The following is a 17,665-nucleotide window of genomic DNA, read 5'->3' as shown; positions in this document are numbered from 1 at the left end:
ACTTCCAAAGTGTATTTTTTCACTCTTTCCCCTATAAATTAATGGTAATCATTTGTTTTGCAAGACTAAACATATGATGGTGAAAAAACTAATGAAAGTGAATGCTCTAACCACTACCTTGTATGGGAGTGTAATGTTGTCTCCTCTTTGTCTAAAGCAGAGTTGGCAATTTGTAGCCTACCAGATAATGCTGAACTTAATCTCAGATCAGCATAGGCAATAGCGATGAATACTGGCTGTTTAAGGATCATGAAGTTCAAAGGGATGATTTAAGTCACTCAATCCAGTCACGTCAGGATGGGAATCTAACTTAAAGCATCCCTGCAGATAACTGTCTACGTTCCACTTGAACACATCCAGCAAGGAGAGCCCACCATTCTTGGAGATAATTGAAGCCACTGTCAAGCTGCTTTTACAGTTAGGAAGGGGTTTTCTCCCCCCTTACAAACACTTGGACTTTGCTTTCCTGTATGTTGAATCCCTTATTTATTGGCATTGTGAAATGGTAGAGAGCAGGTTTTGATTTTCTTTTGTGAAACATCATTTCAGTATTTGAAGAGTGCTGCCATATGCCCTTAATCTTCTTGTCCCAAGATAAAATATTTCCAGGTTCTTCCACCTCTCTTAGTTTCCCAGATCATCCTTACTGTGTTTACCGGAACTGATTCCAGTTACTGTGAACCCTTCTTAATATAAAATGTCCAGAACTGGATGAAGTAATAAAGACGTGATCTGAACATTGCAGAGTAAAGTGGAACTATTACTTTTATGCCACAACTACACAACTTTCTTCTGTACCTTAGGGTGCAAGTCATCTGATTGTGGGAATAGTTATTATTTTTCCTGTTCCATTTTTTCCATGTCTTTTAAATTATGAGCCTGATAAGGTGGAGCGTCAATCTTTGTTGAGGTTATGTGAACATTTAAATTACATTTTAAATTTTACTTAACAGGTAAATGGAATTGCCTTTCACCCTGCACATGGCACTCTTGCAACTGTAGGGTCTGATGGCAGATTCAGCTTCTGGGATAAAGATGCACGGACCAAGCTAAAAACATCTGAGCAGCTGGACCAGCCAATATCTGCTTGCTGCTTCAACCATAATGGCAACATATTTGCATATGCTTCTAGTTACGACTGGTCAAAGGTAACTGAGTTTGTTTAAGATAATTCCTTTCAGTAGCAGTGGTTGAGAAAATTCAGCATCTCCATTGCACTAAAATATCTAGTAAACATTTTCACTGCTGTTGCAAACAATTAGAATGGACTTCCAATGAAATCTCTCTAATAATGTGCTTAGCAATTTGAAAACACAAAGATTTTGCATACAGGCAGTCCTCACTTAATGACCCTAATTGGGAGCAGAATTTCCATTTTAAGCAATGTGGTCATTAGGCGAAACATTATGTGACTGCACTGCTTAGTGACAGCAGTTTCAGTAGTCCTGGATGTGATCATTAAGCCAGAACTTCTCACTTTCCTCCCCTGCCCTGCTCACCTCCACTTCATCTCTCCCCAGAAACTCTGCCCTTTTTGCCAAGCTGCACTCTACCTACCCTGCACTCCGCTCTCGGGAAGGCTTCGTGCAGCCAGCAGTTGCCTTGGGAAGGGCCAGGCGAGACACACCTCAATAGCAGTGAGAGGAAGGAGATGGCCAAGGTCAAGTGGGGGCAGCAGGGGGCAGGAATGGCTAAGTGCAAGGTGGCCAAAAGGGCAGAGATGGCGGGGGAGATAGGCAGGTGGGGAGAGTTGAAGTGCATCCTGTGGTCGTAAATATGGGCAGGCTACCAAGCAGCTGAATTTTGATCACATGACCGCAGGGGCACTGCAGCAGCTGTAGCTTCAAGGACCGGTTGTAAATACCATTCATTCAGTGCCATCGTAACTTCAAATGGTCGCTGAACAAATGGTCGTTGAGCAAGGACTACCTTTATAACTGCTAATATGAAAAGAATGTTGTGAGTTCATACTATGTCCACAAATTTGAAAACTTCCAGAATACCAGCCTCATTTGTGTAAGGAAAAACATCTTTTTCAGATGTCTGGTAATGATAGGCATTAAGCATAATATATGGTTCAGAAAAGAATTCACATCAGATATCACCTCTGCATTTTGCTGCCACTGAACCCCATCTTAAATTGGTGCAAGGCTTGGTATCGAGTAGAAAATCAGTTGTAAGTTTTCATACGGAATTATGACTGAAGTGCCACAGGTAAGAAAGTGGAACTACCGAACCTCCTATAGGCCTATTGCAATTGTGTTGCGTATTCTGATGATGGATATCAACTAAGGGTTATTCGAAAAATTAGTACATTATCCATGGTACGAATAGATCTTTCCTAAAATTATGGGGCTGCTGCCAACATGTATAGCTTCGCCTTATGTTCTGCCTTTCACCCTGTAGTTGGCAGAACTACCATATGTCTCAGTTGCACAAGCCTTTTTTTCAAGTAGGGCTAAGAAAGGACCTCCTGTTTTTAAAGTGAACAGCACTAAATTGGATAAATTAAATGACTTCATTTGATGACAGGCAGTTTCTATGTTCCTAGTACAACGTTTAATCATTCTGTGTATGTTCATGCAGCAAATGTTGATAGACTGGAGGGTACTACATAATGTAATCGCTCCCACAAGCAAGCAAGATGACAAACAAGATTCTTAGTGGTTGATAAATCAATATTTCTTACAGTGGATAGTTTATTTCTTGGCTTGAATGAATTGCTTGCTCATTTTCTCCCATGATGTCAATTATATACATATTTGGCTTCAGCTTATTCTAGTCAGAATTGCCATATTTCTTCCTATAATTGTTTTTTCCTTTTGATCTTATTTGTTAGCTGACAGCCTGAACTTAACTTCCCTTGCTTATAGAATGTATTTTAATGTCCTTGTATAGGTATTTAAATGTGGAAACTGCTTTTTTAAGATGTATTTTCACATAAAGTTTTAAGTCAAGGAACAAATGCTGTTTACACTGTGGTAAAGGTTTCTATAGCGTTAATGAATGCTCAGTAATTTTGAACTAAAATATAATTGAATATCACAAATATTATATGCCTAATTTATAGCACTGTTATTCAGATTTATCTATAATGCTGTCTTCAACCATTTTTTCCAGGGGCATGAGTTCTATAACCCACAAAAGAAAAACTATATTTTTCTCCGCAATGCTGCCGAAGAATTAAAACCTAGAAATAAAAAGTAGTGAGTATAACTCAGTCCATTCTTTCATGTTGCTTTCCTGCCACATGTTCCTTTGGTCTCCTTGGAATTGTCTGTTAATTCGTAGCAGGACATTCTGTAACTAATATCAAAGCACGTTTGGTTGGCTGGAAAATAGCCTTTGACCAGTTCTGCAAAGGAATGTCTGACATGTGCATGAAGGTGCATCCTTTTTCTTAATAGAATCAAAATCCTTGCTTTGGATTAAGAGACAATAGTTGCATCTTAAAAGTTCTTGTCAGTATGAAAAATATATTATAAATACTGCAGAAAATCTGGGAACCCTTTTTTTCTTGATGGAGGTAAAAGAAAGGCTAACTGAGATCGAGGAAATAAACCTAAGGAAGCCAGTTGTGACTGTAGACCTTTTATGTATTTTATCATTAAATTTATACCCTTCTTTTCTATTTGAATAAACACTCAAGGTGGCTTGCAATGATTTTTCTTCTTTTTCTTCTTTTTATAACAGATATGCAAATTTAATATTAAACTGCTGGCCACTTACTGTAGAACAAAATAATGTGTTCTTATTTTTTTATCCTATATGTATTATTTTTCTAACTGTGCAAGTAAACAATAAATTATGGTAAAAATCCCAAGCTTGACCAAGCCTATATTCATCTGTATTTGAGATGAGGGCAATTCCATCATGTAACCTTGACTTGAAACTTTTAGGCAATGACTTAAAGGATAATTATGGGCCTTGAGGCTCTGTATCATATAGAAGTACTGTATGATACTGTCTATCTTTGTGAAACTTTAAATCTTTGAACTCTGCCTTCCATTTCCACAGTTCTGTGTTACAAGGGATTGAGCAGGACATATTTTAACATTGCACTGTGTCCAGGCGTGTGGTATCAAATAAAATGAAGGACCAGTATTCTAGCTTGAAGAATACTCTCTGTGATTGAGTTGTATAATATGATTACTTCTGTAATCCAGTCTGTGCCCTAAAACACTGAAGATACAGTTTTTCCCCCCCAGATATAACCCAAGTAGAATAACTGTTTCACCCTCAACATTTTTATGCTAATTCCAGCATTATCAAGCATGGGGATAAAATCAGAGTACAGCAAAATAGAAATGGTTTGAAGGCTTTTATAATGTTACTCTAGTTGAGGTATATTTTCATTTCGGAATCTTCTGTGCAACTGCCAAAGGTCTGTTGATGCTTACAGCTATTTATAATGAATGGGAGCAAAATGTGAAACCTGAAGTTGTATATTGTGATATTTCTGTCAGTACAATCTCTGTAAGTTCGTATGTTGTAATATTTGCTACAATGTAAATAAAACTGATTTAAATTAAAATATTTTTCATGTTAATAGCCTAATGATAAAATGCTTAGCAATCTGAAGGTACGCAGTGAAATAGAGGCAGATGCAACTGCTCTCATTAAATTATTCAGTGGAAGCTTGCTTCTTTATTTTGTACATGAATATCTGCTTCTAAACTAAAGAGGCCAGTCACTAATTTCACTGTAAATGAGAAATCTGTGCTTATCTATATATTGTGTAACCTTGCTACACTTCTTAGTTCAATAACTACACGGTATGCTACTACATAAAGAGTGCATGCCTGTTGTTCCTGTTTGGCTAACAGTAACTTAGAAAGTTAACTTGTGCAACTTCAGACAGTTTATACCAATACTATATCCGGTTTGTGACTCTGTGACTTTGGAAAGTGTCTGATGAAAACAGTGCTAGCTAAGACTATTTTAACTGAAGTTGCTAGAACTGAATCTGGGGTTTTCTGAAAAACATTTAACCAACCCACATTTTCATGCTGCTTGATCTCTTACAAGGATTCCTGATCTTTTAGCATCCCCTGTAATGGCCCTCCACCCATTGTAGAAAAGCGAACTTCAAGTTCAAGTACCTAAATGTCTTCCAACAGAGCCATAGATTGCTGATTTGTCAGGACTGATGTGAATTTTTAAGTGAATTTATAGATATCAGACAAGATGTGGGATGACAGAGAAACCTTCCTGAAGTCATGTAGGTATTTGCATGCCCAGTATATTGTTCAGATCAGTCCAGAGTTTTATGGTGAAGGCCACAGGGAAGTGCATATTTGGCATGCATAGGCTCTGAATGCACCTACTGTATATGCCAGTATCTTGAATGCAGCCTTGCATGCATTAGGCTTTTAGAAAGACCAGATCTAGCCCTAATCTATTGCTTATGGCAAGAATCCTATTGCACTGCTTCTAGCTCATAGGCAGTAGCTCATAAGCATTAAAATGTTTGTGTTGGAATCGTTTAAAGCTGTGTATTGCTGAACTATAACTAGAGTAATACAGACTAAATGCATATTCTCTCTGATTATAAAAAAAAGCATTTTTCATTTTTGCAGTTAAATCTTATGGAAGTCATTAAGATTCTAGCAGGTAACCATTCTTTGTGTTTATGTGTGTGACCCCTATGACTCAAATGCAGAGCTATATTCCCCTGGTTTCACTAGACTTGCCTAGAGGTAGTCCTTGATCTATGACCATTTGTTCAGTGACCATTCAAAGTTACAATGATGCTAAACAAATTGTGATTATGACTGGTCCTCAGAGTTCTGGCCATCCTAGCACCTCTGTGGACACATGATCATGATCTGGGTGCTTGGCAAGCAGTTTGCACTTACGACCGGTTGCAGCGCCCCATGATCATGTGATCACCATTGGTAACCTTCCCTGCCGGCTTCCCCAGAAAGTCAGTGGGGAAGCCGGCAGGGAAGGTCGCAAGTGGCTGGGGCAAGTCTCCCTCACCCACACACCCTCCCCCAGACTTCCTGTGCTTGAGCTGCACCAGCCACTCACACACTCTCCCCAACCCTCGCTGTGCCTCCCTTGTGCTCTTCCCAACCTGTGCGATACCCTCGCACATCCTCCCTGACGTGCACCCTGCTTCTCGCATGCCCTTGTGCACCCTTCCCAACCTGCACACAGCCTCATGCACACCCCTCACCTCCTTCCTAACCCATACCATGCCTCTTGCACACCCCCTTGCATCCTTGCACACTCTCCCTGACCTGTGCCTCTCATGCACCCCCTTGCATCCTGGTGCACCCTTCCTGACTGCTGCCTCCCTTGCATCCTCATGTGCCCAACCCATTCCACGCCTCTCATGCGCCCTTGCGCACCCTCCCTGACCCATGCCTCTTGCACAACCTTGTGCACTCTCCCCAAACTGTGCCACACCATTCATGCAAACCCTCACCCAATTCCTGACCCATGCCATGCACACCCTTCCCAAGCCACACTGTGCTTCTCTTACACCCTCACACACTCTTCCCAACCATGCCTCTCACACCCTCCAGGACCCTCCCCCACCCGGCAGAGGCCACTGACCTGCCTGCCAGCCTGGGACTTGCACCTTTCTGCTAGCTTCCCTACTGACTTCGGTTGTGTGAAGCCGGCAGGAAGTTGCCTCACCTAACAACTGTGGGATTTGGTTAATGATGGCAGCCGGAACTGCAGGGGTTGCCATCACTAGGCAATGGTTGTGCTTTACGACCACATTGTTTAGCAACAGAAATTCCTATCCCAATTGCCATCATAAGTCAAGGACTACATGTATTTATGTAATATCCTCAGCGAACTAAAGCTGTTTTCTTTTTCAGAGTGTAATATATTATGAAACCCACAATTAATACAGTTCTTTTTTATTCAAGACATTTGGATGAAGCTTCAAGAGCAGGCTGTTTACTCAATAATTCTTACCAATCCTTGCAAGAAAGCTTAATGTATGTTTGTCTTATACATAATATGCATACGCTTAATAGACAAATCAGGTATTATGCTGATGGATATTTTTCTAAAGGCTAATTGTACTAAGTTTTAGTACTGTTATAGGTATCAGTATAGGTAGATACTTCTTTACATATGTGAGTCCCAGATATTTGACTTTAGAAAATAGCTTCTTTACAGTGGCACTTTTAGGTATACAGCAAAGGTAAAACTGGAACCAGAAGGAAGTTACTGTGCTATTGCTGGAGTAGGTTATCTTTAAGGGAATGGAAGTTACTGCTTAGCTACAATGCTTATTGATTTACTGCAGTCCTTAAGAGATGTCAGCGGATGTGACTTACAACCCCAAAGTGATAGCTTAACCACAGTTGCCTGTACTTTTGTAAGGTCTCATTTCAACTTCTGCAATTTGTTGCTTTTTAAAATAGTTCTGAAACTACAGATGGTCCAGAAAAAGACTGGCAGTTTATTAATTTGGACTCCAGTGCTTTGTTTGTTGTGCTTTGCACTAGGTCCCAGGGTCCTTCTGGGCCCGATTTAAAGAGCTTTTAATGGGATGGAACCAGGATATCTGAAAGATCATTGTCTCTTAAGTGTGCTTGTCATCTCCATAAAATCTTCATCAGAAGCCCAGTACTCATGGTCCCACCAAATAAAATAAGGTGGGTGGGATCAAGTGATACCTTGCTCAGTATTGAGTCATAAGATAGAAGACCTTTCTCTAAGGAGTCATCTGAATGGCCTTTTACATATTGCACGGAAACTTTTTAGTTCATTTAAGTTTAACATAACTTCTGTTTTTACAGTCTAGTTTTCTTTACAATATTTTATTTTTGATACCCTTTTCAAAAGAGGAAGAAAACTATGTGTTCTGTGCCGCAGTGACAGATGGCTGGCTGTCCGTAGAGAGAAGGGTGGAGGGAGGTCTCTGCTCTCCCTTCCCAAAAGTCCTAAGAGTGACAACATCCTTAAGCTCCACCTCCTTGGTGCACCAGTTGTGTAGTACTTTCCCATTTCTACCAGTTGTGTTCCTGAGGGAGGGGAAGACTGTGACCTGACTCCTCTTCCCTTAGCATTGGCTTACAAGAGAGAGAGGGCATCTCACAATTTGAGTAGTTACTTTCCTGAAAACTAGGCATAATAGTATCAGTAGTAGCACTAGTACCAGTAGTAATGGAATGTGCAGCTCTGTAGCATCACCCGCTGGCCCTAGTAGCTTTAAGATGTGTGACAAAGAAGACAAAAGCACCAATCTCTAATTTAAAAAATTAATTAAAAATAAGAAAAAGTATCTTGTTGTTTATTCGTTTAGTCGCTTCCGACTCTTCGTGACTTCATGCACCAGCCCACGCCAGAGCTTCCTGTTGGTCGTCAACACCCCCAGCTCCCCCAGGGACGAGTCCGTCACCTCTAGAATATCATCCATCCACCTTGCCCTTGGTCGGCCCCTCTTCCTTTTGCCCTCCACTCTCCCTAGCATCAGCATCTTCTCCAGGGTGTCCTGTCTTCTCATTATGTGGCCAAAGTATTTCAGTTTTGCCTTTAATAGCATTCCCTCAAGTGAGCAGTCTGGCTTTATTTCCTGGAGGATGGACTGGTTGGATCTTCTTGCAGTCCAAGGCACTCTCAGAATTTTCCTCCAACACCACAGTTCAAAAGCATCTATCTTCCTTCTCTCAGCCTTCCTTATGGTCCAGCTCTCGCAGCCATATGTTACTACGGGGAACAACATTGCTTTAACTATGCGGACCTTTGTTGTCAGTGTGATGTCTCTGCTCTTAACTATTTTATCAAGATTGGTCATTGCTCTTCTCCCAAGGATTAAGCGTCTTCTGATTTCCTGACTGCAGTCAGCATCAGCAGTAATCTTCGCACCTAGAAATACAAAGTCTTTCACTGCTTCTACATTTTCTCCCTCTATTTGCCACTTATCAATCAAGCTGGTTGCCATAATCTTGGTGTTTTTTTTTTTGAGGTTTAGCTGCAAGCCAGCTTTTGCACTTTCTTCTTTCACCTTCATCATAAGGCTCCTCAGTTCCTCTTCGCTTTCAGCCATCAAAGTGGTATCTGCATATCTGAGATTGTTAATGTTTCTTCCAGCGATTTTAACTCCAGCCTTGGATTCCTCAGGCCCAGCATGTCGCATGATGTGTTCTGCGTACAAGTTCAATAGGTAGGGTGAGAGTATACAGCCCTGCCGTACTCCTTTCCCAATCTTAAACCAGTCCGTTGTTCCCTGGTCTGTTCCTACTGTTGCTACTTGGTCGTTATACAGATTCTTCAGGAGGCAGACAAGATGACTTGGTATCCCCATACCACTAAGAACTTGCCACAATTTGTTGTGGTCCACACAGTCAAAGGCTTTAGAATAGTCAATAAAACAGAAATAGATGTTTTTCTGAAACTCCCTGGCTTTTTCCATTCTCCAGCGGATATTGGCAATTTGGTTCCGAGTTCCTCTGCCTTTTCTAAACCCAGCTTGTACATCTGGCAATTCTCGCTCCATGAATTGCTGAAGTCTACCTTGCAGGATCTTGAACATTACCTTACTGGCATGTGAAATGAGTGCCACTGTTCGATAGTTTGAACATCCTTTAGTGTTTCCCTTTTTTTGTATGGGGATATAAGTTGATTTTTTCCAATCTGATGGCCATTCTTGTGTTTTCCAAATTTGCTGGCATATAGCATGCATTACCTTGACAACATCTTGCAAGATTTTGAACAGTTCAGCTGGGATGCCGTCGTCTCCTGCTGCCTTGTTATTAGCAATGCTTCTTAAGGCCCATTCAACCTCACTCTTCAGGATGTCTGGCTCTAGCTCACTGACCACACCGTCAGAGCTATCCCCGATATTGTTATCCTTCCTATACAGGTCTTCTGTATATTCTTGCCACCTTTTCTTGATCTCTTCTTCTTCTGTTAGGTCCTTGCCATCTTTCTTTTTGATCATACCCATTTTTGCCTGGAATTTACCTCCAATGTTTCTAATTTTCTGGAAGAGGTCTCTTGTCCTTCCTATTCTATTGTCTTCTTCCACTTCCGCGCATTGCTTGTTTAAAAATAATTCCTTATCTCTTCTGGCTAACCTCTGGAATTTTGCATTTAATTGGGCATATCTCCCCCTATCACTGTTGCCTTTTGCTTTCCTTCTTTCTTGGGCTACTTCTAGTGTCTCAGCAGACAGCCGTTTTGCCTTCTTGGTTTTCTCTTTCTTTGGGATGTATTTTGTTGCCACCTCCTGAACAATGTTGTGAACTTCTGTCCATAGTTCTTCCGGGACCCTATCTACTAAGTCCAGTCCCTTAAATCGATTCTTCACCTCCACTGCATATTCCTTAGGAATGTTAGTGAGCTCATATCTAGCTGATCTGTGGGTCTTCCCTAATCTCTTTAGTCTGATCCTAAATTGTGCAATAAGAAGTTTGTGATCGGAACTACAGTCAGCTCCAGGTCTTGTTTTTACCGACTCTATAGATGTCCACCACCTTTGGCTGCAAAGGATGTAGTCAATCTGATTTCGGTGTTGTCCATCTGGGGAAGTCCATGTATAAAGCCATCTCTTAGGTTGTTGGAAGAGAGTGTTTGTTATGCAGAGTGAGTTGTCTTGGCAAAATTCTATCAGCCTATGTCCTGCTTCGTTTTGTTCTCCCAGGCCATGCTTACCTGTAATTCCAGGTGTCGTTTGACTGCCCACCTTAGCATTCCAGTCTCCCGTGATGAAAATACCATCTCTTTTAGGCGTGTTGTCCAGTAGGTGCTGCAGATCCTCCTAGAGCTGCTCTACTTCAGCTTCTTCAGCATCTGTGGTTGGGGTGTATATTTGGATCACTGTGATGTTAGATGGCTTGCCCTGAATTCAAATTGAGATCATTCTATCGTTTTTTGGATTGTATCCAAGCACTGCTTTAGCCACTTTATCATAATTATGAAGGCTACTCCATTTCTTCTGTGGTCCTCTTGTCCACAGTAGTAGATCTGGTGGTCATTTGATGTGAAGTGGCCCATTCCAGTCCATTTCAGTTCACTGATGCCCAAAATGTCTATCTTTAATCTTGACATCTCACCAATAACTACATCCAATTTACCCTGGCTCATAGATCTTACATTCCAGGTTCCAATGGCGTGTTGATCCTTAGAACATCAGGTTCGCCATTCACCACCAGCACCGTCGGCCATAGCCGTCCTTTCGGCTTTGAGCTAGCTGCGTCATCACGTCTGGGGCTAGTTGAACTCATCCTCTGTTCCTCCCCAGTAGCATTTTGACCATCTTCCAACCTGGGGGTCTCATCTTCCAATGGTATACCGACATATCTCTGGTTGTACTGATCCATTTAGTTTTCACGGCAAGAATACTAGGGTGGGTTTGCCATTACCTTCCCCAGGGATCGTATTTAGTCTGGCCTCTCTGTCATGACCTTCCCGTCTTGGGTGGCCCTTCATGGTTTAGCTCATGGCATCATTGAGGTGCTCAAGCTCCAGCACCATGACAAGGTAACGATCCTTTGCTGAAGAAGAAAAAGTACACCATCCATTTAATGTTAGGTAGTCAAATATCCAGAGCAATGACAAATGGATGGAATCAGGCATTTAGCACTGATAAGAGCACAAACAGCATCTCAAGCATCAGTTACCCATACTTCCATTGTGGGTCGGACCTGAGGCCTAAATACCTTCAGACAGAATAAAATATACAAGACTCAGCACCGAAAGCATTAAACTTCTGAAACAAAAATTAGAGGCAGTTTTCAGAAACAATTAGTATATATTCTAATTATTCAAAGTATCAAAATCCATGTCCAAGCTAGACATTGTATTCTAGCTTATTGTTCTGGAATACCTTGATTCAGTGATTACTTTCATAAACTTTGTTCATGTGAATTTCCAACTGTTCATCAGAGGCTTTGGAACAATTTAACCTTGGCTCCTGAGCTCCAGTCTGGGCAGGCTCTCGCACCTTCATTCCCTAGGAAAGTAGCTTTGTGCCCTGGAATGAATCTGGACAGTTTACCACTCCAGCAGCATGGAGGTACTACCCTCTGCCTTTCCAAGCACTGCTGTTCTCCATATCCTGAGGAGTTCAGATTTCCTGGATGATCCTGCAGCATCCATCCAAAGACTGCCTCCTCCAGAGAACCCCACAGTTTCTCTGGTCTCTCTCATTTCTCCCCCAATTTCTCTTGTGTATGGGTTATCTGGAGAATGTGTGTGAGGGGAAGGCATGCCTATTTTGCTCCATACAGCAAATGTTGGAGTTAATAGGGGCATGCCATGGACTGTATATATGTGTTTTCTTTTTTAATATATTTTAAAAATAATCTAAACCATACAGGTGGTCTTAGTTTAACGACCACTCATTCACTGACCAAACCTCAATGGTGCTGAATAAGTGGTACTTATGACCGGTCCTTGAAGTTCTGGCTGTTGCAGCGCCCCGGCAGTCATGTGATTGTGATCCAGGCACTCGGCAGCTGGCCCAGATTTCCCACTATCAAAGCCTCCCAAGGTCATGTGATAGTGATTTGCGACCTTCCCTGCTTCTTCCCACAAACAGGATCAATGGGGGAAGCCAGCAGGAAGTCAGGAGTCGCAGCCATATGAGGTCCTCGCTTAATGAGTCACGCAGTCCTTGCTTAACAACGGTAACTGGGGAACCAGAACTGCTGTGGCTAAGTGGTGCGGTCACGTGATATCGCACTTTATGACTACATTGCTTAGCGACATTCCCAATTACTATTGTTAAACGAGGACTACCTGTATTACTTTCCATTTGAGATCAACCATTTAAAGGTCAGCAAGTCCAAAGATGTGCAGTTGATGGATTTCCCGAGGAAGTGGACAGGATCCTTCGGACTGTAAATGCTACCACGTGCCAATTAGACCCATGCCCCTCCTGGCTGGTGAAAGCAGCACGGGAGGTGACATGTGGCTGGATCCAGGCGATGGTAAACACATCCTTGAGAGAGGGGGTGTTCCCAGCAGCCTTTAAGGAAGTGCTCGTGCGCCCCCTCCTCAAGAAACCATCGCTGGACCCTACTATACTGGACAATTTTTGCCCAGTCACCCACCTCCCTTTTTTGGGGAAGGTGGTTGAGAAAGTGGTGGCTTTGCAGCTCCAGAGGATTCTGGATGAAATGGATTATCTAGACCCCTTTCAGTCAGGTTTCAGGCCTGGTTATGGGATGGAAACAGCAATGGTCGCACTTATGGATGACCTCCGGCGGGAGCGAGATGGAGGCAGTGCATCCATCCTTGCTCTTCTTGATCTCTCAGCGGCTTTCGATACCATCAACCATGGTATCCTTTTGGGTTGGCTCAGAGAGCTGGGGGTGGGTGGCATGATTCTGCGCTGGTTCACCTCCTTCCTCCAGTGTCAGTCCCAGTCGGTGTTGACAGGGAGCAAGAGATCTGGCCCGCGGCCCCTCCTTTGTGGGGTGCCGCAGGGTTCAGTACTCCCTCCGCTCCTTTTTAACATCTACATGAAACCACTGGGCGAGATCATCTGTCACTATGGGGTGAGGTATCATCAATATGCAGATGATACCCAGTTATACATCTCCATCCCTGGTGAAGTAAGTGATGCTGTGGCCACCCTTTCCGAGTGCCTGGGGGCTGTGGGGGCCTGGATGGGGACAACAGGTTGCAGCTGAACCCGGGGAGACGGAGTGGCTGTGGATTAATGGCTCCTCGATTTCTGGGAAATTGTCATCTTTAGTTCTGGATGGGGTTGCACTGCCCCAGACAGACCCAGTGCGTAACTTGGGGATCCTCCTGGACTCACGGCTCCTGCTCAAAGAGCAGGTGGCAGCCGTGGTTAGGAGGGCCTTTGTGCAACTTTGTGTTGTGCGCCAATTATGCCCCTTCCTGGAGCGAGAGGCCCTTCGAACGGTCACTCATGCCCTTGTTATCTCCCATATAGACTACTGCAATGCGCTGTACATGGGGCTACCCTTGAAGAGTATCTGGAAGCTACAGCTGGTGCAAAATGCAGCCGTGCGGGCGATCTTGGGTTTCCCAAGATCAGCACACGTCACTCCTTTGCTCCGCGAGCTTCATTGGTTGCCAGTATGCTTCCGGGTCCAATTCAAGGTGTTGGTTATCACCTTTAAAGCCCTATATGGCACGGGTCCAGATTACCTAAGGGACCATCTCATCCCCATCACATCAACCCGTCCCACCCAGTCGTGCAGAGAGGGCATGCTACAGACCCCATCTGCAAGAGAATTCCATCTGGCGGGGTCCAGGAGGCGGGCCTTCTCTGCAGTAGCCCCTGCCCTTTGGAATATCCTTCCCCCAGAAGTGAGATTGGTTCCCTCCCTCCTGGACTTTAGGAAACAGCTAAAGACCTGGTTCTGTAATTATGCCTGGGGCGGGAGAGAGAGTAGCCATTCTTGGGGATGGTTAGTTTCTTAGAAGGACCCACCTCTGCCTGCAAATCATAAAGAACTTCCAACCATCAAGATTTTTATTATATTTATTGTATTATGTATTATAGTGCTTTACAGTTTCATATTTTTATTTATGTTTTATTGTAAACTGCCCAGAGTCCCTTTTCGGAGATGGGCGGTGATAAATTTGATTAATAAATAAATAAAATTGTGTGGTTGATATATTATTAGTGGGGAGAGAGGGAGAGAAGTGGAATTGTTTTTGTAAAGTATATAGACTACTAGAGGGGCCAACAATAACATCAGCATGGACTGATTTAAATCTAAGTATGTGGACTTAAATGGAAAATAGTGACATTTGGATTATATCTTTTTAAATTTTCTCTTCAAATATTTCATCTTAAAAATATGTAGTTTTGAAAGTATAATTTACCATTAAATATTACAGACTCGATTGTGCTTCTGTCTTTAAAACTGGTTTATTGTGTCTCTGTTAGCATTTATGTTGCAAAATATTCCATTTCCTTGGTCAGTGATAGCCATAAAGAAAACCTTGTTCACAAGCTTGTTCTTCAAAGGTTCCCTCCATCATGCTGCACCTTCTCACATATATTTGGACAATACTGGAACAGGCTAAAGAAATTAACATATTTCAATTTCTTTTATATTACTTTTCTGATGTAAGGCTTTTGCTAGACTGGATTTCTATAATTTTTTAAATAGCTGAGTTCAGAAAAATGATTTTGAGAAGCTTCATTCATGTGCTAAAAGAAGGTTGAATATATGGACTTGCTTCATCAGGGGTGTTACATATATCTACCCTGCTACATTGGGTGCCCTAAGTCCAAGTTAAGATCTTTTGTGGAGAAAGTTACTAAGACACTCAGTGTTGTGAGACATTTTTAATTCATTGCATATATAGTTAAAATAATGTCAATTTTCAAAACCTGCCTCGTTCTTTGTAAATTTCTAACAGCTGCTCAGGTTCATGGAAAAGTACTGAAGCATGTGCTTAAAGACCAGTTCTTTGAACCTATCTCAGAATAGTAGATTTTCAAAAGATCCCAGAAATTTAATTTGCAATGCAGGCTGGTTAATCAAGGACAGAGTGGAACATATTGAGTGATGTAGTTAATTCAGCCAAATGCATCTTTTCCCACGATCAGTCTTCCACTGTGAGGATCATGTGTTTGATTTAAGGAGTTGCCAGCAGGTACATGTTCCAAAGAAGGTTTTCCCTTTCAAATCTGAAATACTGCCCAGCCCTAGTAGATTAGATATACAGGTAGTCCTTGCTTAACGACCAAAATTGGGACCAGAATTTTGATCATTAAGTGAATCCAACCTGATTTTACGACCTTTTTGCAGTGGTTGTTAAATGAACCACATGGTCATTAAGCAAAGGATTTGAGTACAAGGACTGGTCGCAAGTCATTTTTTTAGCACAGTCATAAGTCTGAACTGTTGCTAAACAAATGGTCATTAAGCAAGGACTACCTGTAGGAGAATACAACTTGGAGTTGTGAAGTGGAGTATTACCATAAAACCTAACTAAAGTTATTCTTTGTATTGATATGTATACATAAATCTTAACTAACAGCAACAAAAAAATGTTAGAGGCTTTGTAATTGGTTAGTTTATCTTGAGTCTGCATCTTAACCAAATAATTGTTCTTTCCATTTCTAACACTGAGGGTTAATTGGTTCATAAAATAAAAATGTTTGGACCCCTACGCCCATACTTGGAATGGATGGTTTCTGAAATAACCACTCTTACAAATCCTTGTGTTCCTTTTTATTTTGAAGGTGCCACAAGAACTTCAGCTGAGGAAGGAGCTTCTACCAGGAACTTAACTAACCTTGCCTGTCAGTTGGGCTTCTCCCCTGTGCTTTTAATGAGGCCAAAATAACAAAAAGCAAGAAAGAAGTACTCGATGTCTTTTCCTTTCCCCTAGTTTTAAAAATGTGGTTTTTATGGGAACTGCGTTCATTTTAAGTGTTCTTTCTTCAGTGGCAATTTGTTCTACCTGTACTTGAAGGCTGCAGTCCTATAACCTGGGGCTTAATTTTAGGTAAACGTGCATAGGGCCATACTGTGCATGACAGCAGCACTGCCGCCCTCCTCCAGCAGAACTTGGAACAGAATTGTGGAATATTTTACAGTAAGAAAACCAGTAGCAGCTTAAAATATTTTAACTTCTCTCAAAGGCTCACAGCGTATGAACAGAGGTAAAATCATGAACAGAATATTCTCCATTCTTTTGACCAAGGTTGGGATTCTTACATTTTTGCCCCAACTGGGTTCTGGTGCCATCCTTGTAAGTTCTTTAAGAACTTAATCATGTTTTTTGTTTGTTCTTGTTTTTGTTTTGTTTTGTTTTGTTTTCACTGAAAAGGTAGGCAACTGTCCTTGGCAGCAATCTAGCTGCTTCTATTGATCTTCAGCACAAAATGTAGGCATCTTCAGTGGTCATTTTATGACATGAGTTCTCAAATTGTGGTCTAGTGAACTCCATTCAGGAAATCTATGGAAAAGTCAATAATAATTTATGCTTTGGCCCTGAACTCGATTTATTTTCTGAGAACAGAATCATAGCCTGGTTGAATTAACCCTTTAACTTCAGGTCCCAGTTTTTCACAAGATGCTTGTTTCCAACAATGATGGTGATATTGAATAAAGCAACATTTTATCAATATGAGTTACGTACATGCTGCAATTTGAACAATTTACTAAGAGGCTTGCTAAGCTCTCTAACAATTAGCAGGTGGTCTTTGATAAAAACATTGGGCATCTTGTACATGCATTGGAACATCTTAATAGCCAAGTTGATACAGAAAAGACTATAAATAGATTAGAAAATGCAGAGTACCATTTTCTAAAATAAGTTGCCACACTATGAAAAAACTATATGGACAGATGATGAACCTAGATAATGAATTCACAAAACACTGGCTTTGCTTGTGCCTGAAAAGGTTTTTTCCAGCTTCCATCATGGGGATTCTACCTCATACCATGCTATACCATACCATCAGTTTGTTCCCACACACACACACAAAATAAGAATAAATAATAACTTGCCTTCCTTTTTCTTGTCTCTGTGAGCAATGTGATCTTTTATTGATCAATTCTTGCCAGACATTAAAAATATTACATAAGGGCTGCTAGTGTTCAACTGGATTCATTTTAATAATTCCTTGCATGTGTTCAAAGATGGCAGTTGCTGATGCACCAGTGTTGATGATGCAAGGATTAATCGAGCTCTTCTACCACCAGCATTACACCCAGTCTTTCTGTGTAGTTTAAAGAGACTGAAGTCA

The 17,665-nt window shown here is 41.6% G+C and overlaps 1 protein-coding gene across 3 annotated transcripts in view; it reads left to right on the top strand.

The window, feature by feature from the left end:
• The window catches only part of RAE1 (ribonucleic acid export 1), a 33,069-nt gene extending 16,026 nt beyond the window's left edge, over window positions 1-17,043 (top strand). The window contains exons 11-14 of one of the 3 annotated variants that reach the window (XM_063297020.1): window positions 954-1,148; window positions 3,121-3,206; window positions 5,580-5,613; window positions 16,154-17,043. In XM_063297020.1, coding sequence (XP_063153090.1) covers window positions 954-1,148; window positions 3,121-3,206; window positions 5,580-5,583 — 285 coding nt within the window. In that variant the 3' untranslated portion in view covers window positions 5,584-5,613; window positions 16,154-17,043. Of the gene's footprint in view, window positions 1-953; window positions 1,149-3,120; window positions 3,208-5,579; window positions 5,614-16,153 lie in introns of those variants that run through there. The other 2 variants (XM_063297022.1, XM_063297023.1) reach the window with 2 other exon arrangements.
• Window positions 17,044-17,665: the final 622 nt, after the last annotated feature.

Source organism: Candoia aspera, chromosome 3 (genome assembly GCF_035149785.1).
Source record: "Candoia aspera isolate rCanAsp1 chromosome 3, rCanAsp1.hap2, whole genome shotgun sequence".
Lineage (NCBI taxonomy): Eukaryota > Metazoa > Chordata > Lepidosauria > Squamata > Boidae > Candoia > Candoia aspera.
The sequence above is the reverse complement of the archived record's forward strand: the minus strand, read 5'-3'. Positions and strand labels throughout refer to the sequence as shown.